Source organism: Phaethon aethereus (genome assembly GCF_964289735.1).
Source record: "Phaethon aethereus genome assembly, chromosome: 3".
NCBI lineage: Eukaryota > Metazoa > Chordata > Aves > Phaethontiformes > Phaethontidae > Phaethon > Phaethon aethereus.
The window spans coordinates 35,502,841-35,527,833 of NC_138576.1; the positions used below are offsets into that span (position 1 = coordinate 35,502,841).

At 43.7% G+C, this 24,993-nt stretch overlaps 1 protein-coding gene across 1 annotated transcript in view; it reads left to right on the forward strand.

Annotated features, from left to right (window-relative positions):
* Positions 1 to 5,992: 5,992 nt before the first annotated feature.
* CD109 (CD109 molecule) overlaps positions 5,993 to 24,993 on the forward strand; it is a gene marked incomplete at its 3' end in the record, with an annotated part of 79,807 nt that continues 60,806 nt past the window's right edge. The window contains exons 1-3 of the mRNA XM_081997591.1: positions 5,993 to 6,374; positions 6,680 to 6,840; positions 24,270 to 24,298. Of these exons, the coding sequence (XP_081853717.1) occupies positions 6,304 to 6,374; positions 6,680 to 6,840; positions 24,270 to 24,298 (261 nt within the window). The 5' untranslated portion in view covers positions 5,993 to 6,303. The remainder of the gene's footprint in view (positions 6,375 to 6,679; positions 6,841 to 24,269; positions 24,299 to 24,993) is intronic.

Below are 24,993 nucleotides of genomic sequence, written 5' to 3' on the forward strand. Positions count from 1 at the left end.
AAAGTTACAGAGCTTTGAGCAAGGTGGAGGATACAATTTTGAATCCTGACCTCACTGAAGGCAATGGTTTCAGTGCCATCGATTTCCGTAAAGCCAAGAGTCTACTTTGAGGATGCCTGCAGAGGAAATCTGAAAATTCAGCTACACATAAAAACCTGTTATGTATACCACAATTACTTGCACCTTGGAGGACCTTCAGCACATCAGCAACAAGAACACAGGGTCATTTTGCAGTAATTCATTATGGTTCTGCGAGATACATCAACTGTCAAGAACTATTGTTCTGGGGAAAAACAGGGCAAGGTCTTGATTTTCATTCCATTATGGTCCTTCTTCACTGCTCGGCCAGTTCAAAAGGGTAGTAAGGCCAGGGGACTTGGTAAATTAGGATTATCTTTGCTGTAGGGGAACTCCTAGGTGTATCATTTCTAGATTTGCTCCTCAGATTTCACATTTCCCATAGTATAGTTTTGCCATTACTTCTTTAATTCCATTTCTTTCTGAACCTTATTTCTAAAAGTGAATCTCTCAAAACCTCATGAAGTCTTAACAATGATGTCCTTCTGCATTTGATGTGTTTCCTAAAAGACAGTGCTTTACTTTGTTGGGGTATTTCAAAGCACACATTCAATATAATGCAATACAGTATTGACAGATTTGATCACATTAATGTTTTGTGGGTATGGTTAAAATGTGTACAGGTATTTTAATTATAAAAATTAAAATATTATGAAAATGTAAGCATGTAATTCCAAGATAATAAGCTCTTTCTATGTTATATTAACAAAGAAGCAGCTTTTCTCCTATGTGGGCATTGCTTGCTTGTTTTTATGCCAGCCTTTGAACAAACAGAAACAAAATCTGATACCTGCAAACAGGCCCTGACCCAAACTTGTCAAAATTAATGTCTATCTTTAGGTCTGATTCATTGAATACTCAAGGAGGACACTTAAGCTATAGTCATCTTACATGCTCTGGAGATAACAAGATATATTTCAACTACTTGTCTTGACTCCCTGTTTAGACATTTAATAGAAATTGGTACTTTAAGATGTGATTCACTTGATTAATTCAGAGGGCTACTTTTGAATGTCTGCTCATTCAAATGTTGGTATCTTAACGAGTCATATAAATCCAGTCTAAAAAGTGCCTACGTCGCTCCGTTGTCTATCCAGTGAAGGTAAATAACCAGTTGTAGACAACTGCAGAGTCCACATTTGACCAGGTGAATCCTACCCACTGTCCCTGGAGTAACAGTTCAAGTTGGAAGTGAATGTGCAAATAACATTATTTATCAAGAGAGGTGTCTTCAGGTACTATGAAAAAAGATCTTAATTTCAGGGCAGACCAGATTTTCATGAAACTCCACCCTGATAGCTCAGGGCAAGTTTCAGCCTGTGGCACACCCTTTGTCAGCGTAGTGTAAAACGTTTTGACACAGTCCATCATCAGAAGTGTTATTACTGACTACTTCTGGGAAAGCTTTATATCCTGTGCTCCTGTCAGTACTTTCCAGCAAACCCAAATTCTTCAGGCTTACATCCAAGCAAGAAATGTGCCCTCCTACTACCACGGAACGATCTTCTGTGCACCTATTTTTAGTATTCACTATACTTCTTGTCCACTTACTCACTATAGGTGATAAAACAGAATTTTGCTTCCTTCCTAGTTCCATGAGCTACTGAATCACAGTTTCTGCTAGGACCTCATCCAAAGCCTATTGAGATTAATTAAAAGATTTATCCATCTCCTAAATGAGCTTTCTTTCGGGCCTTGAGTTCAGTGAAGCATAAGGCAACCGGCTAAGCTTTTGAAAAGACAGAATATTGTGCTGGATCTTCTAGTTCAGATTTCCACATAACATAGCTCTTGAGATTTCCCTGAATTTGCCTCATTTCATGGAAACATGCTTTGTTTGCACCACAGTCTGGTTGAATGCCTGCTGAATCCAGCTGAATATCTGACCAGCCAAATTCACCGCCTAATGCTAAAAGCAGCACAGGGCATTGACCATTCCAGTCCTTACTGTCATGATTTTTATTGAGATTTTCACCAATATTTTAGAGTTCTGTACTGCTTAGATTTTTACATTTACCAAACAGTACTATTTTCTACATGTGCTATTAGAGAAAAGAAGGCCTTGCTGTGCATGTGTTTATTTCCAGCCAATCTTCATACAATTAGTAGTCCTTGCTAGGTGCTTGCTGCAATCCTTCTTATTTACCAAGGCAGAAGTTGCTTTCTGGACTCATTAAGCAACCATTCCGGTTTCCTGTATTTACTTAAATGCATTTTTATTTAGAGTATACCTAGGCTGCAACTCAAAGGTATGATATCAGCTGATACTGATACACATATTTGGGCTAGACTTAAAGTAAGTTGTATAGGAACAGACAACAGTATAGTTATTAGCTGCCTAAGACCGTAGCCAGTGCTGTAGATGACTTTTGCAGCTTTTACAGGCTCTGTTTGTAAGAGACCATGAAGGATTAGCGAAATTAGGTTTCTGGGGAGCAGTGAAGGTGGTAAAAGTGGTATTTTCATTATGGTGACATATCACAGATGGGTATAAAACTTGAGTCTGGTAATGCTTGCTTAACTCCAAAACCTGAAAACTGAACAGAGAGGGGTTTTTCAGCTTGCTTCCCTGGTTGGCATGCCAAACACAATGACAACCTGTTTTACCTCCCAAATTGTGTCTCCAGAGTATCAACTTCACTGGCTTGGAGCAGTTGAAGATTATTGAATCCTTTCATGCTAGGTTATACTCTTTCAAAATTATTCTTAATATGCAGAAGTCAGGTCCAAAACAAATTTCCCTCACATGGTGATCTCAATAAACTGCTGTGTGGTTCCCTGCTTCCCGTTTACAAATTAGTGCACAAATTAGTCTCTCAAGTGTTTGTCAGAGCCAGGCATTTAAAACCTACTTAGGCCTGAGACACTGCCAAATGGGTGTTTCTATGGTCTTGCAAATGATGTGTATCCCAGCTAAGGTCTTTTGTTTAGTTAGACACAGATCTCCTAGCAGTTTAATAGGACTAATATAATCTGTTTCATCTGCCTGTTTTGAGTGGACAGGTATTTTTTAGCTGAGGATGTTGTGTGGCCTATAACAGAAGCCAGTGGGTATGCAGAAACTTTTCAAATCTAGGTGCCCCTAAGTTTAAATTTGACCAATTTAACACAAACTGAAGTGCTGCTTTTTTTTTGTTTCAGTTACCAGTCTGACCTAGATCAAAATAAGCAGTGACGTGTAACTCTATGACAAAACCCTAGTGTAGACAACCGTAAATGGAAATGAGCAGATCAACAGAGCGCAGGGGGATGCAACAGCCCTGTTGCCTGATGAATTTACTTACGTGAAACACAAGTCAAGTCCAACAGAACAAGTAGTTTAACACTTCGTGAGCATGAATATGATAGCAGCTTAGCCCAATTCTCTATAAGTATGCTTATTTTCCAGTTACTCCTGAGTCATTTCTGTTCTCTGTGTGCAGAGGAATGTGCAGAGGAGGCTTGAGATACAGTATATTTATAGCATACACTGGCTATAGGCCTGAAGTTTGCTTCAAATTTCCTTATTTTACCTCATATCTGCTCATGCTCTACCTCTTCCTCTCTACATACTGTGCTGATAGTCACTTGTGGGGCTGTACTGCAAATGGGGCCACTGAAATGAGCTGCCTTAGAAGTAAAACCCCCTCCGGAAAGAGCTGTATGGCACAAGCTGCAGAGTAGGGCTGGGAGGGCTGCGGACCGCAGAGCTGGGCAGCGCTGAGTGAAGAATGGGAGAGGGAGCTCCTGGGGCTGGCCTTCTTATGGGAACCATCACACCTTATAAATACTCCCCGTTCAGGTACAGTATTTAGTGTCATTTGGGCACCAAAGAAGGACCACGTCTGATAAAAGAATGTAGGAGTTGAAGTGGGGTTTCAGGGAAATCACGGCTTACGTTGCGATGAAAATGAGCAGCTGCAGAGCACTTTTGAAAATCAAGACCTTGTTTAGATACTGGTAAGAGGCAACTCTTAAAATTATGTCTGAAGTGGGCTATTATGTATTTAAGTTTTGTGCTAAGTGGGAACTTACTCAATCCTTACGTAACTCATTTGATTCCTAAATGATATGTTTAATCATGAAAACCCTCTACACGTACCTACAGTGTAGTATATCCTGTATGGAAATGAAATTATGAAAAGAGGCTTTAAGTGTCTTCTAACATGGCAGAGGGAATAAGAGGGTGGTATAACTCCAGCAGAGGAAACTCCATGTTGGATTAGGAAGGGAATGGAGGGGGTATGTGCAGAGGACTTGGGGCTTCAGAGATCTCCAAGTAGTAAGATGGTCCTCCATTAATTTAACTTGTCTCTGAGTACATGGATATAGCTGTAAGAAATGGACCTTGAGTGTTGTTATGGAATGGCATCTAACAATTTCTGTTAATCCATTTCTTATTAGTGATAAATCTATTCAGGACAGATGAAATCGTAATATTACTAATCCATTTCTTCTCTTACTTCCTGCTGTAGAATTCCTTTATCGGTATTTTTGTAGCAGATCAAATACATATACAAAAATATCTTTACATAACAAGCCCTTAGGAAAACAAAGGGAAGATAGGAGTCCACAACACTGTTGCACAACTGGGCAAAATCTGTGACATTTGCAAGCACTTTCACTGATGGACTTTTGGGCTACATCCATGCTAATGAATTAGCATAACAGTGCCAGCAAATGTTCTTGGGACTGGAAGTTGATTGTCTCTACCCTTAAGCTGACCTTGGCACGGTTTTGCCCTGGCCAGCAAGTGCTGTCTTGAACAATTCGTGGTGTGGTTTGGGGGTTAGCATGGACCATATCCAATAGGACGTTTGGAAGTGGCCACCTTGTTTTGGAGACTGAGTGCGCTGATTAGTATTGACAGGTATGGTGGAGTGCCAGCCGGGCTCAGTACTAGAGACTGGAGAAATGTGTACTGTGCGTAGCTTTACCATCCGAGGCTGGGGTGCTTGGGATGCAGCACTACTTGTAAGCACTTTTTCCCACCACCTCCAAGAAAAGGACTGTGACAGTCACTGTTCATCTTCCCTGCCTGTTTTTCACAAGCAACAAGTTAAGGACTTACAAGTAGCAACAGCAAACATCTCCCAAACTTTGCCTCATTGTGCATCTTCTGCAGGTGAGGAGCTGCCAAGAGTGACCTTCCAGGCATCAGCTGTGGTTGCTGTAGTATCACTCCTTCCCTAGTCTACAGTGGGGGGCATTCTCTCTCTTTGTTACCACAGAGATTTGCACTCCAAAAGAGAATCAGCAGAGGTATGAAAACTTACAAAAGCAAATGTAAAAGATGTCAAAAGACTATATGACTGCCTGGGATACTGTTAGAGCATGGTGTTTATGTACATTTACTCTTTGTATCTGATTCTCATAAGAACAAAACGTGATGCTTCTATTCAGAGCTGTAGCTGACTGCATTTTGTTCTGTGTAACACTGCAGAGAATGCCAGCCCAGCACTTCTGAAGAGACAAGACTTCAAAAACTGGGTGGAATTTCTAAATGTGTTAAGTCTCGTGCAGAGATGAAAGAATTCATATGACTCAAAACGTTTTTAGATGTGTCTAGTCTACACAGTTACAATGAACATGCTCCAGGAGCAGAATCTCATCCAAGCTGCTTCAGTGCACTTTTTGCACTCTGAAAGTGGGTTAAGATGGATATGCAGACATGACCTTATGTTGCAGGTATTGGGCAGAGATGACAGTCCAGCCAGAGTGCCATTGCCAATGGGCTCATGTTTAGCTATGAGGCTCCTTGAGTTTCTGCCAGCACCGTTCTCCCCGTTCAGATCCAGAACCGTTCCCGACTTTGCCTCCAAGCCTGAGCCCCATGGCAGCAGGCCTCGGCGGGCTCTCCCAGCCCTGGTAGCCCAAAGTCCGAACGATGAACGGGCAGGTCCCGGCAGCAGACCGCCGCTCTGCTCGACGCTGCGGGCGGAAAACAGCACTCGCGGTGTGTATTTTGCGGGACGTTGCCTTCGCCTGAGAATCCACCCGCTCCCTGTCTGCATCTGCCCGCAGGTACGGGCTGCGGCGGAGCCGAAACGCACCGCTGGCTATAGAAGCGTGTACGTACAACTCCCGCCGCCCGCCTGCCCCCCCGCTCCCCCTGGGCCGGCCTGGGGAACGCCCCCACGGCGGCTCCCGCGGCCTCTCCCTTCCCTCCCTCCCTCCGCCGGCCCGGCCCCGGCCCTGCGCACAGCGGCCGACCCACCGGGCTGCGGGCAGCGCGCACGGAGCGCCATGGCGCGGGCCCGCGGTGCTGCCCGCCGCCTCTTCCTCTGCCTCCTCCTCTGCGGCTCCGCGGCGGCCGGGTACGTGGGGTGGCTGGGTGGGTGCGCCCCGGCGCGGAGGCTGCGCGGGGCAGCTGGGCGCTTCCCCCGGGGCCGCCCGGGAATCGGGCGGCGCGGCGCTGCGCTGCCTCCCCGCGTCCCGCAAGCCCCGGCTGCGCTCGGCGGTAGCGCCTAGCGAGCGAGCATCACCTCCAGCCTCCGCAGCGGAGTGCGGGAGAAGAGCTTCACAACGTGTATCGTACGTTGCTATGTGGACACTGTTACTTTTTTTGGGATTGTATTTCACTCCCTGCCCCTTTCTCCCTCCGCCCGTTTGGGTTTTCCAGACCTGCCTTCCTGGTGGCAGCTCCCTGGAACATCAGGCCTGGAGCAAACGTGAGTGTTGGGGTAGCTCTGCTGCCGGACAGCCCAGCGCAGGTCACCGTACGGGGAGAAGTGATCAGAGATAACGAGACCATCTTCAGCAGGGAAATGGTCTTTGAGAAAGGTAAGAGAATGGAGTCGGTCCGGAAGGATTTAGATTTGCCGTCTCCCACAGATACCTTGTTGCTCCCCAAATATCACCGCCTCTAAACGGTACTAAAACAGGGGCTTTATGTTTACCAAGTAGAGGGCACTTACGGGAAAATAGTCTCGTACTCTGCTGGCTTTGTGTGCAGGTGGGCGACTGAGCTGTGCACGGGTGTGCTAACTCATTGTAAAGTCTGAAAATAATCAAAAGTAGCAAAGTGTGAGGGATGTGAGGTTTCTGAGGAGCCGAGGAGTACTCTGGACAGTGTAGTGGGGCCACTGAAGAAGTAAAGGAAGAGGTGCGCACTGGTAGGCTTGTTGTTAAGGTGCAAGGTGGAAGCAAGTGGGATAACAGTAAGGGTGGAACAAACAAGGTGATAAAGCATCCGGGGCTGGCTGCTTCTCATGCCCTAAGAAAGGGAGGACCTCAGGACGACAGGAAAACGGTGATAACCGAGTCGGACACCATCACTTGGAAGCTCTGTGCATATGCAGAAACAGAAGTTTTTAAGGATCAAGAACTGAATGATGGGACAGGTTGGGGGTTGAAGATAAGTAATCCTTAGAGCAGGCTGATTTAATGTATGCCGCCTGGGCAGCAGTGGAGGACGTGGTGGCAGATCTGAGTAGTTGGAGAACTGAGATACCCTGGTCACTGCTTCTTTTCATAAAGGCCATCTGGGAACAGAAGCATAGAGATGTTCTGTCTGAGATTTACTCTCATGAGAAAGGAAATATTTTGTCTGAATGACCCAGCTTTGAAACCGCTCTTAGTATGAGGCAATACAAGTGACTCCCAAACTCTAGCTTTTTATTTGTCAAAAGTAGAGAGTCTGGGGACAGTATGACGTCCTAGAAAAATCTACCCTGCTATAAAGCAGTTTCTTCTTGTTGGTGTCAACTAATTTTTCTATTAATGTCTTACAGTTAATGTAGATGCTTTAATTGGAAGCATCACACCTTCATTTCAAAGCCTTCATGAAAGCCCGCCTCTCCTCACAACCTGTAGGAAGATGAGGCTTTGCGTGTGCTGGAGTGCATTTGACCAGATGAAAAAATTCATGGCCCCATGATGCAGAGAAGCATATCTGATCAAAACTCTTCTTGCTATTTCAAATATTCTGAAAAAGTTTTCCAGAACTATGAATTGGCAGGTTTTTGCTTCAGGTTGGGTATTGTTTATCCACTCTAATTTTATATTGTTATCAGGTATATGTCCTCCAGCAGCCAGTGTAAAAGCATAAACCTGAGGCAAATTTCCTGTAGAGCTATGACTAATTAAAAAAAGTAAATAATCTAAGTGTTCATTCCTGTTTTAAATCAAATCTGTGCACCTGATATGTTAGTGTCCAAATCTAACACTAATAGTTGTGGTGATGTATGCCTAAGGCAATTACTTCAGGAGGATGCACTTGCTAGCACCTAAAATCTGCATGCAAGTAAAACAGGCTGGCTGTCATGCCTACGGTCTTTAATCTTATTTCTCCATGACACACTACATACCATATTTAGATTTTGCTTTTTCAAAAGTACAGACCAAGCCGATTGGAGTAGACATTAGTGGAGGATTCATGGGTGAATAAAGTAACATTCTTATTCTGTGGAGAAAATAACTGTATACTATGCTATTAGTAGTGATCTTGCCTTTTTAAGTTCACAGTTCCTCTTCAAACCTTTCCTGTCAGTGTTTTGATACAAAACCAAAACCAAACCAAATCCAAACCAACTGATTTATTGTTTTTAAAAGAAAAACTGTCTTCTCCTTTTTTTCCTCTGACTATACTGGGGCTTATTTCCTACCTTTGTTCTGCTTAGCATCGAGTTCAGTGAGCCTTGCATGAGTTTCAATCTGTCTATTGTTGTCCTTTTCAACATTAAAAAGCAGACAAGCAATGGGTAATTCCAAGCATGTGAAAATATGTGGATGTCTTTATCTGCAGAGCACATGGAATGATGCTTGACACTGGGAGTTGCTGAAGTCAGAGGGAACGGTGGGTGATTGGGAATAGGTATGACACTATACAGTGAGGATAAAGGAGAAATGTTATAGTGCATTACTTGAAGTGCATGGATTTATTCTTAATTTTTAATCTTCCTGTCTCTTAAATATATATCTGAATTTTCCATGCTTTTTTACTTGATATATGGAACAGCCAAAAAAATGACAGAGTGCTGAGTATGCAGTGTTTTTCTCTTGCAAAAATCTTAAAATTTAGTATGTGGCCACCCATGCTTTAAAGTCAAGTTATGTAATTTGTTAGTCATTTGTTCTGTGTGAACAGATCTGTAAGCAAAACTGTTACGGGCCAGGAGCAAGGGAACTGCCCTGTAACAAAGGATGTAGTGTTGAAGGTGTGTATCTGAAGGTGCTGCAGGAATGGATCAGTTGTGAATATAGTTACTCAGAGAAAAGGCAGTTTGTCAGAGAGAAAGTAGTTTGTCAAAATAAGATTCTAAAGCTTTAAATTCTTCACCGAAGAACAAAACAACCTTAAGATAAAATATGTGGTGATATTGTTGTAGCTGTGTTAGTCTAAGAATGTGACTGAAGGAAGACTGGGTGAGGTTTTATAAGGCCAGCAGTTGCAGTTGAAGGAAAAAACCCAAGCATATCTTGAGGTGCACAAAATCATCTTTAAATGACATAATGGCTGCATATATTAGTGCCCAGAAAACGTTGCTTTATCTGTCGCTTGAGCCCATTAGGTTACACGGGGTGGCTGATACAGTGGTATTACTGTTCCTGTGATGCACATGAGTTTGATGACTTTTTTTGCCACGTGTCTATGCAAAATAAGTATTAAGGGAGGCAGGGTGTAGCTGAAGTTACTGACTATGCTGAATATCCAGAAAGCTGGAACTGATTACCTGCCTTAGTTATGCTGCAAATTCAGTGGCACTGTTGCCTAAGCTGGCTCAGTTATGCTCTGTATTTTTACTTGCATGGTGACAGCATAAGCAGGGTATTAAATGCTTTGAGAAACTGATCTGACTGAAAAATAATGTTTTTATTTTGTTGAATATTTTTTAGGCAGTCAGGTTTCCTGGTTCGGTGTGCAAACACTTGTGCTGATGGAACTGAGGTGGGTGCAGAGTTGAGGCTTGGATGCTGGGGTAGAGGACAGACCGAGGACACCTTTTTTGTTAGTGCTGTTTAATCTTAAGGCCAATTTCAGCCAAGTACCTGAGTGTGAGAGCTATTACATACCTGTCTGACAAAGTGCATCTGCAGTTACTTAAAGTTAAGGATGCTTTCTCGTTCTTCAGCAGGAGCTCAGTATGGTACATGTGCTTGTTTTTAAATTTCTGAGTTACCTCCATAAAATGATCTTGTTGAATTAAGGGCACAGTTATTTTTTCTTTATATAATGTAACTCTTGCTTTATATAAGAAATAGAGTGTTTGCCCTGTGATGGTTGATTAAAAAATTTACCATTTTAATGTTACTGGAAGTTGAATTTTGATTTCTGAGTGATTCTTGACCATTAGAGAAAGACTTTAGCAGTGGAAGTTGGTTCACATGGTTATCCTGCTTTTCATATAACAAAGGGAAAAGTGCCCAGTTTGTATTCTTTGGAGTGAGTGAGAAAGCGTGCGTGCAGGTTCATTTAAAGAAGTGCTGGTATTTTCAGCTTTGCTCAATGTACCAGAATCCAAATGTACTGTGGCAAGGGAGGTTGTTTAAGACCAATGTTTTGGTACAGAAATTAAGTTAATTAGATTAAATGTAGTGAAAAGAGACCAACTGAATGTCTGCAAGCAGGATGTTGCTGCTACAGGTAAACTTTGTGTGAGCAAGCACAACCAAAAGAAAAAATGTCACTGCATCACCAGGACAGAGTAGGTTTCCACTGTCTGTGGCGGACTCCAGAAAAACACGAAGCACTAGCTAAAGCTGTTTCTGTGCACTGTATCAAGCCTTGACACATTTTCTGTAGAGATGCAGTATCAGAAAGATCCTCACCCTGATTGAAAATGACTGCAGAAGATAACACTGGCTTATGTGCAGTTTGAGCTGTTGGGTTTTCTGGGTCAACAACAGAAAAAAAAAAAAGAGGGGAATAACAGACAAGCAAGTTAAATTTTATGCATGAATGGCTTATTTTCAGTGATTACAGTGAAGGGTGACTCTTGCCATGCATATTTATCCAGTCCTTGATCAATAAAGATATAGTTTGAATTGGCAAGAAGTGTTGTCTTACGGGGTTTGCTACCCAGACATTGCAGTGTATGTTAGTGTATGAGAAACCTTACACCTTAATTGTGAGAGCTTCAGAAAAGTCTGTTTTCCTTGTTGGTGCTAGAATGATTTGGAAAGAGTAAGTAGCATGTAAGTTGGAAAAACAAATTAGTTTTAAGAAAAGCTTTCATGTGTAATGAGGTGTCATCATTTACCTGACTGCATGAACGATTTTAATTCTTAAGAATAAGATTTAGTTAGAGCTTCTGATAGTTACGGTGCAACACACCTTAATATATTTAAGACACAGTGAGTGAGAACTACTTTGTGAACTGAAGAACCTGGTTTAAAATAGCATGTGTAGTTTGGGTTCCCTGTAAATTGCTTGTACATGGTAATTAATTTGCACTGTTTTTCTGTACTTCTAGGGAGAAGTAAATGTACTTGTTAACAGAGGTTACTGAGCTAGGGTGAGGTAAATACTCAGTGAGGATTTATGAAACATCATAGAGTTTGTGAGAACATCTGGCAAGCTCAGACATGCAGTGATCATCCATATAGACAATGGAAAATCTGCTTTTACCAGAAGGCATGTTTCGCATACTTAATAATACGGTTCTGACCACGTTAGTGTGTGAAACAGTGAAAAACACTAGGAAGAGTAAGTTGTAAAGTAACAGCTAAATGGGAATGAATGGCCTAAGTACGCCAGTCCCTTTTGTTAAACTTGAGTTGCCTCTGTACCTTGTTTCAGAATAAAATGACTGACTCATTGGTGACTACAAAATCGATGCTGAAAATCTGTGGGGTGAAGGGTTTTGATGACAGTTTAGCGGGACAGCTCCTTTCTGCCTAAATCTGCATCAATGCCTAAAAAGCCAAACAGCAGGAGAGCAAGAGTCCTATGATTTTGCATCCATAACCTCTACCTCCAAACATACGTGAACTGTGCCTCATGAAAAATAAGCTGTCAAATAGTCAGCACATGCAGATAACCTATGCAAAATAAGAATGAAGGAAAGATTTTGGCCAAGGAGGTGTTGGAGTTGGGTCCAGAGATAAGGGAGCTAGTAGAGAAGAGGATGTTCTCTTCTGGGCTTTCGTATTGCTGGAGTACACATAAGAAAAAAACCCCAGGTTTCTGTGCCAGTTCTTGAATCCATCCTGCTAACAGGCCTGTTAAGTAGTTTGCAGAAAAATGGAAGTAGCAATCCCATCCGGAATTTGAGCTTTATCTTATTAATTGGATGCTCCTTGAGATTTGAGGGAAAGAGTCCTGTGGCTCAAGGCTTATATGCTCACAGACGAGGCCATTCTGGTCACCGTGTTCTTCACCGATATCCAGCCAAGGAGAGTGTGGCAGATAGAGCACTACAGGCTGTTTCCCGGTACCTTGAGAAGGGTGAGATAATTCACTCAGAGCAGAAGTGGTGGCAGTGGGGCAGCTCTTACAGAGGAGGGAATACATGCACCAGTGTGGGGTTCCCTGTTGCTACTGTGAACTGGAGGGGCTTTACAGCTTTTAGGAGAGGGAGGAGAGAGAAAAACAAAGTAAAGGCTGTGAATTTGGGGGGGGGGATGTGATGCCAATAAGCAACAGGAATTGGGAGGTAAGGTACTATCAGAAACAAGAAGGAAGGGAAGCAAATGGAGAAAGCTCATGAGGGATTCATATTAAAGGGATAAGTACACATTACCCTAACATAGCAGAAGGCTAAGAAATAAAGTAACTAAAGACGATCTTATCACTGGCCAAAAAAACAACAGAAAAAAGGAAATCAGTGTGTATAAACTAAAAATCAAACCAGATTACAAAGGTTGAACTTAAAGGAGCAGCATGGGTAAGAAAGGACAAAACTGGAAAGGCCGAACCATGAGTAGGAAAGAATGTGAAGGATAATAAGGCAGGATTTTTAAATATCGTTTTGGTAGCAGGAAAGCTAGCAAAGGATGTGGCTTGCTACTTGCTGTGATGAGAAGGGCATCGGTCAGCGATGCTGAGAGGCAGTAAGTGTTCAGCCTTCACTAAGATGATCAACTAACTGCTCTGGGAAAGGGTTGGAAATTAAGGCAATAAAAGGGGAGGGACAGTTTAAAGAGCAGTTTAAAGAGTATTTTGATAAAGCAGATGGTCAGGCCTGTTAAAATTGCCTGCAGAACATTTAGGGAATTGATTGAAATAATTCTAAAACTGCTAGGGAAGTTTTGAGAGCATGAGTGGAGAGAGAGATTCTGGAAGATTGAAAACCTGCAAATAAAATGTGTTCCACCATGAGCTGGCAGGGGTTGTAGGTGGAGAAGAAGCAGGATATTGTAATATTTTACTTTAGTAAGGCTTTTGATAGTCTGTCGTGGCAGTCTGACAAAGCCAGCTGGGGAAGTGGGGACAACGTGGAACTCTTATTAAGTATGTTTGTGGCTGGATGGAAAATAATATTCACAAAGTAGGTCTAAGTGGTTCACTCTCAAACTGGAAATGGTTTGCCCTGCAACTGTATTGTTCAGTATGACTGACATGGATGAAAAAGAGAGAATGTGGTTTTTTTAGATTAGTGAAGGGGTGGCAAGGATGGTGAGAGGAAGGATTAGATTTTGAACTCATTTTGGCTACATAGGAAATGATTACGGGAAAAACTAGAGTGTAATTCACTTGGGCAACTGTGTAGTTCTGCTCTTGCTGAGGAATAAAAGAGCGTGCATTTACTGGATGAGGAACAAGGTGAGGTAGTAGTCCTGCAGAAAAGGGGGTGTGTGTGTGGAATGGGTGATGGTTTAAAGGTAACAAAAAGTGAAAGCTTTTAAGTAGTACTGTAGTGCTCAAAAAAGAAGGCAAACACTGTACTCAAGTGTATACACATAAATATTTTCTGTAAACTATGAGAAAGTATTCTAGTAATCTTCACAGCTCTAATTAGGCATCCTGGGGAATGCTGTGCCTGATTTGGGGCACTTCTCATGGATGCTGTGAACCAACTGGAGAAATTCCAGGGAGAGCAGAGGGAAAGATTGGAGATCTTTCAGGAGACAAGTTCAAACCAGACAGAAGAAGGTGGGCCTTCACATGAGATGAAAATAAATTGTGGAGCTCTGTGTCCCAGGTGATGTGGATGGAAAATGTGATTGCACAAATTCATGAGACCAAAGTCTGTCAAGGGCTGGTCCAGTATAAAGACACTAAGTTTGGCTTTTCAAGCCCCAAGCCTCAGGTTGTGTAGGCTGGGCGAAGTACCCAAGGAAGCGTCACGGTGTACTTGTTCTGTTTTTAGGCTATTCAGATATCTGTCCTTTACTGTTGCTGGAGATGGGACCTTGGGCTAAACAGACTTTTGGTTTGACCCTGGGAGTCTCTTCTACATTCTGGAAAGCGTTTGAGGAGAGATGGGAGGAATTTGGGTTAAGTATCAGGAGAAGTGTGCTATGCACCTGGTTATTACCCTTCAGGTACATAAAAAGGTAGCTTCAAAGAGAAAGGAGTGGGAGCTAACAGTGGATCTCCAGATGGATCTAGTGTGATGTCCTTAGTGGTCTCTAATTAGAAACAGATCCAAGCTGAAGTGTTGAGGTTTATGGAAATACCTGCAGAGGGAGGAAGCAGTTGGGAAATTCATGGGTCTACAGTCATATGCAGGTGACTTCTCTTTTCATGAGACTCCTGTGACTCTCTGCATTGGCATCATTGCTGCTTCCCGTGCTCTGCTGTCCCTGACTACCTGTTTGTGAAGGCAGAGTTGAGATCCTATCTGCAGAGGTTGAATAGCAGATGGCAAGAGATGGTGCTGGTTCACCTAGATTCGCTGCAGTCCAAATAAGTGTGTAGAAAACGTGGCCAGAGTGACAGACTCCTTCTCCCCCGCTTCTCCAGCTTCTGGAGGTGCAGCTGTGAGGCCCAGGTGCTTATTTTGTATGGTTAGGGAATTATATTGCCTTTATTTACTGATGAAAGAAGTCTCTGGTAATATGTTTATATATCTAAATCATTTTGTGGTCTCCGAAAAGTTATGTGGCTTTGTCATCACAGACTCTGAATGCATTATAGAAAATGGAAGGAAACCGATATGAAAACAAACCTTCTTCTTTCACTCCCTCTAAGAGGAAACTTACATAGTTCCTGAGTGTTTTATTTGCAGTGAATAAGTTTGAGAGGTGACTTGACTTTGGAATTCTGCTCCAGTTGCAACAACTGATGCGATGAGGGTGGTATTAATACTGCCAAATCTCTGGCATAGATGGGTTTAGCCACATTTTGTCCTAGTGTGATTTCCATATGTTTTAGGTCAGAATAAAAACTGCAGCTGCTTTAAATTGCAGTAATAGTGGCTTTGTCTGTATTTGTTTCAGGGCCATCAGAATGGATAATAACAGTGGCCAATAGTGCCTTGAAAGCAGGATGTGCAGATGCCTGTGAATTTGTGTTTTTGTGTATAGTCACCAAGGGAAAACTAAGTGAATGAAATTAATTTCCCATTTAGTTGTGTAAAAGGCTTAAGTGTGAGATTATTCTGAATTGTCTGTCTAAGTGTCATAGGCTGGATCTGATGTCAAGACAGTTTTCTCTATAGTATTCAAAACTTGTCTTGCTAGCAGCTATAAATTTATAATTTATGGAACTAGAGTTGTTTGGGTGTGGTAGGCAGTGATAATGTCATGGGCATGACAAAAAGTCTGTGGATGGCTCTTAGAGGCTGGTCTTGGGGAAAGAGTGGAAAAGAGCCTGTACTTGTGTTTAAGTGTCTGGGATGGTAGCTGCTGGATAACTGTCAAAAAATCTCTGATTAAAGAGATGATTTAGTTTTAGAAATATGAAACTGTCTTGTTTTCCTACCCGGCATGCAGTGTCTCAGATAAACCACAGAGCCTTTTAAGTATTGTGTCCTTGCAACTGGCCGCTCTATGACCACTCAGCTGAAAGTGGTAATAATAGTATAATCCACAGAGCTGGTTGTTTTACTTTAGAAGACCGAGTGGAGAATGAAATGTCTGAATTATGACCTAAGTCTAAAAAGAAATTAGAAGGGCCAGTCTGCAGGAAACGTGGTTCTTGCTTTTGGAAGGGATTGTGGCTGTGGCAGGGCAAGGGAAGGGTCACCCAGCATTGACAGTGTCTGTCTGTCTGTCTGTCTGAGGGGGTGGGAGATGCTGGTTTTACTCGGGGGCGGACCCAGCAGTGATGGTGAGAGAAGGGCTGAGGTGGTAAAAGGGACAAGCAGGGAGGTACCACGACTCCTTTGCCATGTGAAGTAGCAAGACACAGGGAATGCCATGGTGAGGGGACAGAGGAGAGAAAGGAGAGCATCCCTTTTCTTCATACCTTCTGGTAAATCTGTATATATTCTGTCCTGGCCATAAGTATTTCTGGTTGTGCTTTCTATGGTTGGGTTCCCACCACTCTTCTGATCGTGGAGTAAAAGCAGATTGGGGAAAACCCTTTGGGTTTAGCTGGAGAAGGGTTTTTTGTCATGAATTGTCCTGGTTCTCAGGAAAATACCCCTACACTCTGCATTGCAGACTGAAGCTAGAACTTGTGAGTGACTGCAGAGTTTGGTAAAAAGTGAAATCATGAAAACATCTGTTCATGTTGCCTTTCTCCTGTGCTCTAGAGCCATGTTGCGTTGTCTCTTGACTGGACCCTCAGGTGATAAATTCTGGTCTAGTTCAGATTATTCCTCCTGTCCTTTTACACCTTTTTTCATAGGCAGTGCTGCTACCCTGCCTCTCTCTCTCTTTATAATTTCTGAGTGCTTTTAAGCCTCCAAAATTGCAAAAAGGACTGAAAAGGATAAGGGGCAGTGGAAATGGGGAGTAGGGTAATGAGTGGCTGCGGAGGGAAGCGTAGGTGGTGCTGGAAGGCAGGAAAGGTTCAGCAGGCTTTATGGAGCAGGTATGTACCTCTTTGCTACAGGCACGTTGGCTGCATTTGGCTTTGGATGTCAGCCTGTATATCCCTATTTCATGTGTTTGAGTGCTGCATTGCCCCTCCTTCTGTTGTCTGGCCCAAATTTAGCCATAACTTAAGAGCAGCGGTTCACACTGTGTATTTTGGGCTACTTGCATAACTAATCAGTGCTAATTTGGGTGCTAATTTTAGGATAATAGATGAGGAGTATAACACATTTAAAGAAAGCTGTGAACTCAACAGATTTTCAGGTCTTTTATGAAGAAAAGATACTTTTCACTCTCTGAGCAGTTTAGGTCTTGGTATTTATGATTTTTTTTTTTTTTAAACACAAAAATAGTATGTATTTTGGATAGGAAGAAAAATCTGGAAGGACATTGAAGAACATTATTTTTTATTTCTCTGATGTTCAAATGAGTTTTTGAAACAGACTCTGCAGTAGAAAAAGTTCCATTTACCACTGCAAAGAAAATGCTTTTCTGTAAACATTTCCTAAGCATGGGTATGTGAACACAGCTGCCAGAAGAAAGACGTGGCATCATTTCAGTAAGTCAATCTGAAGTGATTCCAGTTACATTTTTCTGTTCTCACACAGGACTAAGAAGGAACGAGGACGTAGGTAGAAAAGGTTAAGTGAGAAAGTCTGTTTGTAGCAGTACCTGCCGCATGAGCTAGAATATAGAGTCAAGGCCTGGGTTTTTGTAAATTAGTTAGGGATTGAAGTGCTGTTGTACTGATTTATATTGGCACAAGCTCTAGTTCACTGTGCCAAGCCATGCAGTCATTTTTCTGGAACCTCTGTCCTTTCTGGGGAGTGGAAGCTGAAACATTTACATCTAGTCCTAGTGCTGGTGGCATCAGTTCAAGAAGGGGTATTATAAGTTTCTGGGTTTGGGTCAGGCCCATGCAATGGGAAGAATGTAAGATGCCATCACTTGTGCAGGTCTCCATAAGTCTAAAAAAAGATGCATGTGTTTGGCTCTGTAGAATTTTTTCCTATTTGCTTGCAGATAACAAGACTCTTAGACCTCCAAAAAATGGCATGGTGGCAAGGTATATTAAAAGATGACTTAATTTCCCACTGCTGTCTCTTCTGGTGACATGTCACTACCACACTGTCTTTGGACAGTCTGCTGGACTGTCCTAAATGCCAAGGATTCTGAGGAAAAGGATGCAGGACAACGTGGTGTTTGTTTTCATGGTATTCCCATGTATTTCCTCAATGCAGTATTTATTGAATGAAGACAGTACAAGCTTCAAGAATTCTGTGAGAGAAATGATTTTGCGAGTGATGAGGAAGGATATTTTTTTCTTGACGGATCATGTGACTTCTGCAGGGATTTTTTTGGTCGCTTGTTTTTTAACTTTCCTCAAGATTAGTCTGGAATGGTCCACTGAATTTTTCCCGCCTCCCCTTGCAGCTAGGGCATGGCTCCCAGCTGGGGGTTTTCTTTAATCCCTTGCAGTAGCAGGGACCCAGGCTCTCACCCGGTCTTGCCCCTCTGTGGCCCGTTGCAGTCGTGCCAGTTAGCCCGCTGCTGCGGAGAGCAGACGTGACGACTCAGGAGGATGGATTTCGTGGTCTGTGACACCTGGTGCAGGTGGTGTAGCGGTTCTGGGCTCCTCTATAAACCTGCTCTTACTGCCTGGAGTTAGTTATTTAACCGCTGAAGGGATCCCTTGCGGGGATGTGCCGAAGGAGAGGGTGACAGCTGATGCCATTTCTGGGGACAGTGGACTGGACCGATGTCATGTGTGAATCATGCGGAAGCGTTACACACAGCACGTGGGCAGAAGTGTCCAGCTGTATGATAGCAGAGCTTCCAGCAGAGCCCTGCCATGCGCTAGCTGTTGGACCATGGTTAACTCCTTATAAACCTGAGATTGCTGTCTGATTAAATGTAACTTTAATTCATCAGGTGGACAGAAAAATGTGGTGAATTTCAGGAATTCAGCACTGGCATAAAGGAAATATTTTGCCTACGGCCCTCGGTTGAGCACGTTTGAAGGGCGTAGCTGAGCAGAGCTCCAGGGGATCGATTGCAGCTCGGTAGCCTCCGAGAACATGGGAAAATCTTGCACGACAGGGAAATTCACTGCAACGCCGAAGAGTTTCGGATCTGCCCAGGCTGCTCAGTTCCTAACAAAATAATTACATAGTGACATGAATTGGAAGATTACCTCATGCCCCGGAGCCTCTTTTATGATTTTTCACTGGCTGGGAATGAGCCGGCGCTCTGGGCTTTATCAAGGCAGCCAGGCAGGCTGTAGCTCCCTAACACCGCTTCAGAAGGTAAATGCTTTCCGAGTTACAGAATCACAGAATCACTAGGGTTGGAAAGGACCTTCAAGATCATCAAGTCCAACCATTAAGCGCCACCGTGTCCCCTAAACCATGTCCTGAAGCGCCACATCCACACGTTTTTTAAACACTTCCAGAGATGGCGACTCCACCACCTCCCTGGGCAGCCTGTTCCAATGCCTGACCACTCTCTCGGTGAAGAAATTTTTCCTAATATCCAATCTAAACCTCCCCTGGTGCAACTTGAGGCCATTTCCTCTTGTCGTATCACTAGTTAGTTGGGAGAAGAGACCAACACCCTCGTCACCACAACCCCCTTTCAGGTAGTTGTAGAGAGCAAGAAGGTCTCCCCTCAGTCTCCTCTTCTCCAGACTAAACAACCCCAGTTCCCTCAGCCGCTCCTCATAAGACTTGTGCTCCAGCCCCCCCACCAGCTTTGTTGCCCTTCTCTGGACACGCTCCAGCACCTCAGCATCCTTCTTGTAGTGAGGGGCCCAAAACTGAACACAGGATTCAAGCTGCGGCCTCACCAGTGCCGAGTACAGGGGCACAATCACTTCCCTACTCCTGCTGGCCACACTATTTCTAATACAGGCCAGGATGCTGTTGGCCTTCTTGGCCACCTGGGCACACTGCTGGCTCATGTTCAGCCGGCTGTCAACCAGCACCCCCAGGTCCCTTTCCGCCGGGCTGCTCTCCAGCCACTCCTCCCCAAGCCTGTAGCGTTGCATGGGGTTGTTGTGGCTGAAGTGCAGGACCCTGCACTTGGCCTTATTAAACCTCATATGGTTGTCCTCTGCCCATCGATCCAGCCTGTCCAGATCCCTCTGCAGAGCCCTCCTACCCTCCAGCAGATCAACACTCCCACCCAGTGTGGTGTCATTTGCAAACTTACTGAGGGAGCACTTGATTCCCTCATCCAGATCATCTATAAAGATATTGAACAAGACCGGCCCCAGAACCGAGCCCTGGGGAACACCGCTTGTGACCGGCCGCCAGCCGGATTTAACGCCGTTCACCACAACTCTCTGGGCTCGGCCATCCAGCCAGTTCCTCACCCAGCAGAGAGTAAACCTGTCCAAGCCACGAGCCGCCAGTTTCTCCAGGAGAATGCTGTGGGAGACGCTGTCAAAGGCTTTCCTAAAGTCCAGGTAGACAACATCCACAGCCTTTCCCTCATCCACTAGGCGGGTCACCTGGTCATAGAAGGAGATCAGGTTGGTCAAGCAGGAGCTGCCTTTCATGAACCCATGCTGGTTGGGCCTGATCCCTTAGGTGTCCTGCAGATGCCCAAGATGTCAAGACCAACCGCTCCATAATCTTCCCCGGTAAGACCAACGACTCCATAATCTTCCCTGGTAAAGTTGCACAAAGAAGAAGCAACTCTCCCTCCTCCCCAGCTGCTTCCCCCTCTGCATCTGACTCAGACCTGATGTTAGGTCTCCCAGGCCTGGGAACATGGAAGAAACCCAGTATCTCTACCTTAAGATTTCTGTCTTTTGCATGCTTGTTGTTCTCAAAATAGGTCAGGTGCTGCTCAGATGAGAAAGCTGCGAAGTACCTGCCCCATTGCGTGAAAAGTCGCTTTAAAAGCTGTTAGGTGCTGTGCAGGGCGATGCTTAGCGGTCCCCTTCGGTGCTCTGCCCTTGCGGTGCGTGTCTACTGTGTGTTTGCATTGGCATGGGTAAAGATGGAAATAGAAACCCCATGGTGTGGGCTATGGTATGAATATCAGATTTGTGCTTGGTGTCTCCCAATGTACTGAAGTCACTGCTATCGCCGTTGCTATTATTAGCTGTGTTGGATAGAGTAAAGCTAGTGTAGCCATACTTACCATATGTGTGTCTACTCAGACACATGTCGTAGGTAAAACTAAGTTCCTGTTCCTTGTTTATAACTGATTATCAGCAGTGACAAAGGTTTTTTTTCTTTTCTGGTGACACAATGTCATGGGTTGTGGTCGTACAAAACCCAGCTTTAGCACAGCCTTATTTCACAGAGGGATGGGAACTAGAGAAGGGTTAGGCTTTTAGTACACAACTGAGAGAAATTTCAGAAGGTAGCTTTATACCATCTCTGTTGTTGCTAGTTACCCTACATCCAGCCTCCTTTACCAGTGAAATATCATAATCCCTTAAAAAAACCATTCTTGCTAGTTAAGAGTAACTCTGTCTCTCCTGCATTAGGAAGACATAAGTTTCCTATAGCTAAAATGATGTCTCTTTTAGTGTGATTGGGCATGGAGTTGTTTGGGTAGATGTTGGAAAGAAATGTATCCGTGAGTCCGGAGGTGTTTATGTTGCCTACAAATCAGGTACTCTGCAGGGCTGTGTTTCCTCTCCTGTAGCTGGTAGTCATCCTTTGCTTGATGTGCCAAACAAATTTGGCCAAGCGTGGGACTCCCTGCCACCATGCAATGGGGCAGGGTGCCCTCTCTGCTGGCTACTGAGAAAAATAATTATGTATTTTGCCTGTTTTGGCTGGAAAACCTCAAAGGCTGGTGGGGTTGCTCAGAGTCAATGACTGCATGGGCTGCTTCTTGAGTGAAGAAGGGAGAGGTTTGATAGGAAAAAAATTGTGGCTTTAACAGTAGCATAAACATGTTGTGGAAAGAACTGTGTTGCCTAGCGCCTGATGCCACCCATCCCTGTTAAGCTTTTGAATACCAGAATGAAGTACTGGAGTGTGCTACCCACAGACTTCATTTGCAGGATGCGAGTCATTTGGTTTAACCCATGTTGTAATTTGAATAGATGGTACATGCTGGATGTGTTGGTGTGGCCTCATCTGGAGTACTGTGTGCAGTCTTGGGCCCCACGCTTAGGAAAAATTCGAAGGTCCTTGAATGCATCCAGAGGAGGGCAACAAAGCTGGTGAAAGGTCTGGAAGGAATGTCCTGTGAGGAGCAGCTATGGACTTTGGGCTTGTCTAGTTTGGAGAAAAGGAGTCTAAGAGGCGACCTCTTTGCTCTCTACAGCTTCCTGAGGAGGGGAAATGGAGAGGGAGCTGCTGAGATCTTCTCCCTGGTATCCACTGATAGGACACATAGGAATGGTTCAAAGCTGCATCACGGGAGGTTCAGACTTGATGTTAGGAAGCATTTCTTTACCAAGAGGGTGGTGAAACACTGGACCAGGCTTCCTAGAGAGGTGGTCGATGTCCCAAGCCTGTCAGTGTTTAAGAGGCATTTGGACAATGCCCTTAATAACATGCTTTAACTTTTGGTCAGCCCTGAAGTGGTCAGGCAGTGGGACTAGATGATTGTTGTAGGTCCCTTCCAATTGAAATAGTGCTATGCTGTGCTATGCCATGCTATTCTAAAATACATTACATAATTAAACTAAAAGTTGTGGGATTTATGGCTCTATGATGTAATGATATCCAGGAACTTAACAGAACATTTATTTGGATTCTAAAAATATTTGAGGCCACATTATCTAAAACAGTTAAAATAATAAGTTATATTAACCTACATACATTAATATGTTGGTTACTTATTCCCATGGTGATGTAATGCAGTGAGGATGGTTTATCCTGGGTGCTCGTTTGCTTAAGGGTGGTAAATCCTGTGCATGGTTTTGAAAAATTTAGCCTTCATCTGAGCTGCAGAATCAATGGTAAGGAATAACTTGGGTGGAGTAGAGGACTGAATAGATTGTAAAGATGTTTCAGTCTATGTGGATGTAAAGGAAAATGTTGAACTGGAGAACATGCACGTCAGCTGCCACCAGACAGAGAAGTAATGTTGCTGTAGACTGGGGTTCATACTTTTCCAGCCCCGCAAAAGGTATCGCACATCCTCCATCAACCACGTAAGGGAGGAAGGGGTGGAGTGGATGTATCTGGTGAAGAGGAGACTGAGGGTCGGTGCCCAGTGAAGAAGCAGCTTTAGGTTGTCGTAGAGGTAATAGGTTGGCACAGACATACTGTCACGCTGCTGCCTTTGTTTCATAGAGGTGAAACCACCAGCTAGGAGGTTACTGTCAGAGCGAATGGCCAGGATTAAGGCAGTTTTTTACTGTTTTGACTTTCTGTAATAATGTGTAGTTTGAAGTTTTTGGGTTTTTTTTACTCCTTCTAGAAAAGTTGTTACTCTTGATAAAAATCACTACAAAAAGTAGCCATCTACTAAACTGCAGAGGAGATAAATACAAAATATCCTGGGTTTCTCTTATACGTGAAGGAGTTGCAGAATCAACTTCTTTGCAGAAGCGGAGGGATGCTTTGGTCTTAGGGCAGCGGTAGCTGAGAGGGGAGTTATTCTCAAGGCCAGCAGTGTCAAACCGTACCCTCCGTGTTCAGGTACATCCCAGCTGGGACACTGTTGGTCCCCTCAGACCATTATTTAAGTGGAGCACTGCATTTCGGTTTTTCTGGGCTGTTCTGCTCTGGCTGGTTCTTTTAGCAGTTTTGGGATGGTAGTGATCGTTAGGGAGTTGCTGAATCTGGTAGCCTGATGGTGGGTGATTGTGTCTCTGGGTTATTGGGGTTCCCCCCGGCTGGTGTGGCTCTGGGCTTGTGGCGATGGGTGTGTGATGGGATGGGGCTGGGTGTTATTGGCGTTCCCCCACCTGCTGTCCTTCCTTTGTGCTCCTTCATGTGTCTGTGGAGGTGAGCTGTTTATCTCATCAGCTGACGGTGGCCTTCACAGGACTTGGGAGAAATAAATGCGAGGAGTGAGGGGCTGAATGAAGTATAAGCACAGTATGTCAATACCGACTGATGCAGCAGTTGCTCCAGGCTGTATATTTTCTAGTTTCATGTCCAGACGGTGTTTGGCAGCAGTCAGGTGGCCAATAAGCGTGTGCATGCCGGCCAAGCTGGTCGCAGCCATTGCATGTGTGTTGGCTGAACGGTCCATGTGCCTTGAAGTCCAGAGTAGCTGCATCCAGGGAATTTGGTTGTCCAATGAGTATTATGGGCAGTGTGGGACTGGGGGAGGAGCGCTGCTCTTCTAATTAACCTGGTAATGCTGATGTAAGTTTTTTATAAGGTTTCTGACAGTGTGGTATTTCTTCTTTTTTTATTCAGATTCCTTTGGGACTCTTGTTCTTCCAGTTGTAAGTATTTCTTTCCTCCTTGCTCAGAAAATGTTGACTCACTGTAACTTTTCATCAGTTGGTGTTGATGAGATGATGTATTTTGTATGTGATCCTAGCTATTTTCACATTCTCAGATGAGTGTATTTACTGACCAATAAGCCAAGGAGTTTTCAGATCAAGCACTCTGCAGCTTGTTACAAGTCATTACAGAATTTGGGAGCTGACTTCCAGCATCAGCACAAGCTCTCATAAAACTTGAACTTTGCTTTGTGGTTTTTTTGAATGGCTGATAACTACATCTCTATTTCAGACACACCATGAGGGCTAATTCAAGCTGAAAGAATTGTGTAAAGCAATAATTGAGAAATATTAACATAAAAATGTATACACAGTCATCTTAAGGATTTGGAAATGCATGTTCAGTGGAAATACATAATAAGCTAACTAGTCAACAAAAATGTATAATGTGGAATTGTGTGTTGAGTATGAATCCTGAATTTATAATCCTGGATGTTGATCTTGAAAACCCAATTTAAAGAGTTATGTATTTGTGTCAGGAAAAAAGTTTTAGCAAAGGCTTTATTTTTTTTAAACATCTGAAGTCTTGAGTATCCCTAAATCCAGTGGGTTTAAATTCTCATCTCAAATAACCTGGAAATGTTTGATAGATGGATAATCAATGACAATGAGCAGCTCAACATTATGAAGACTAC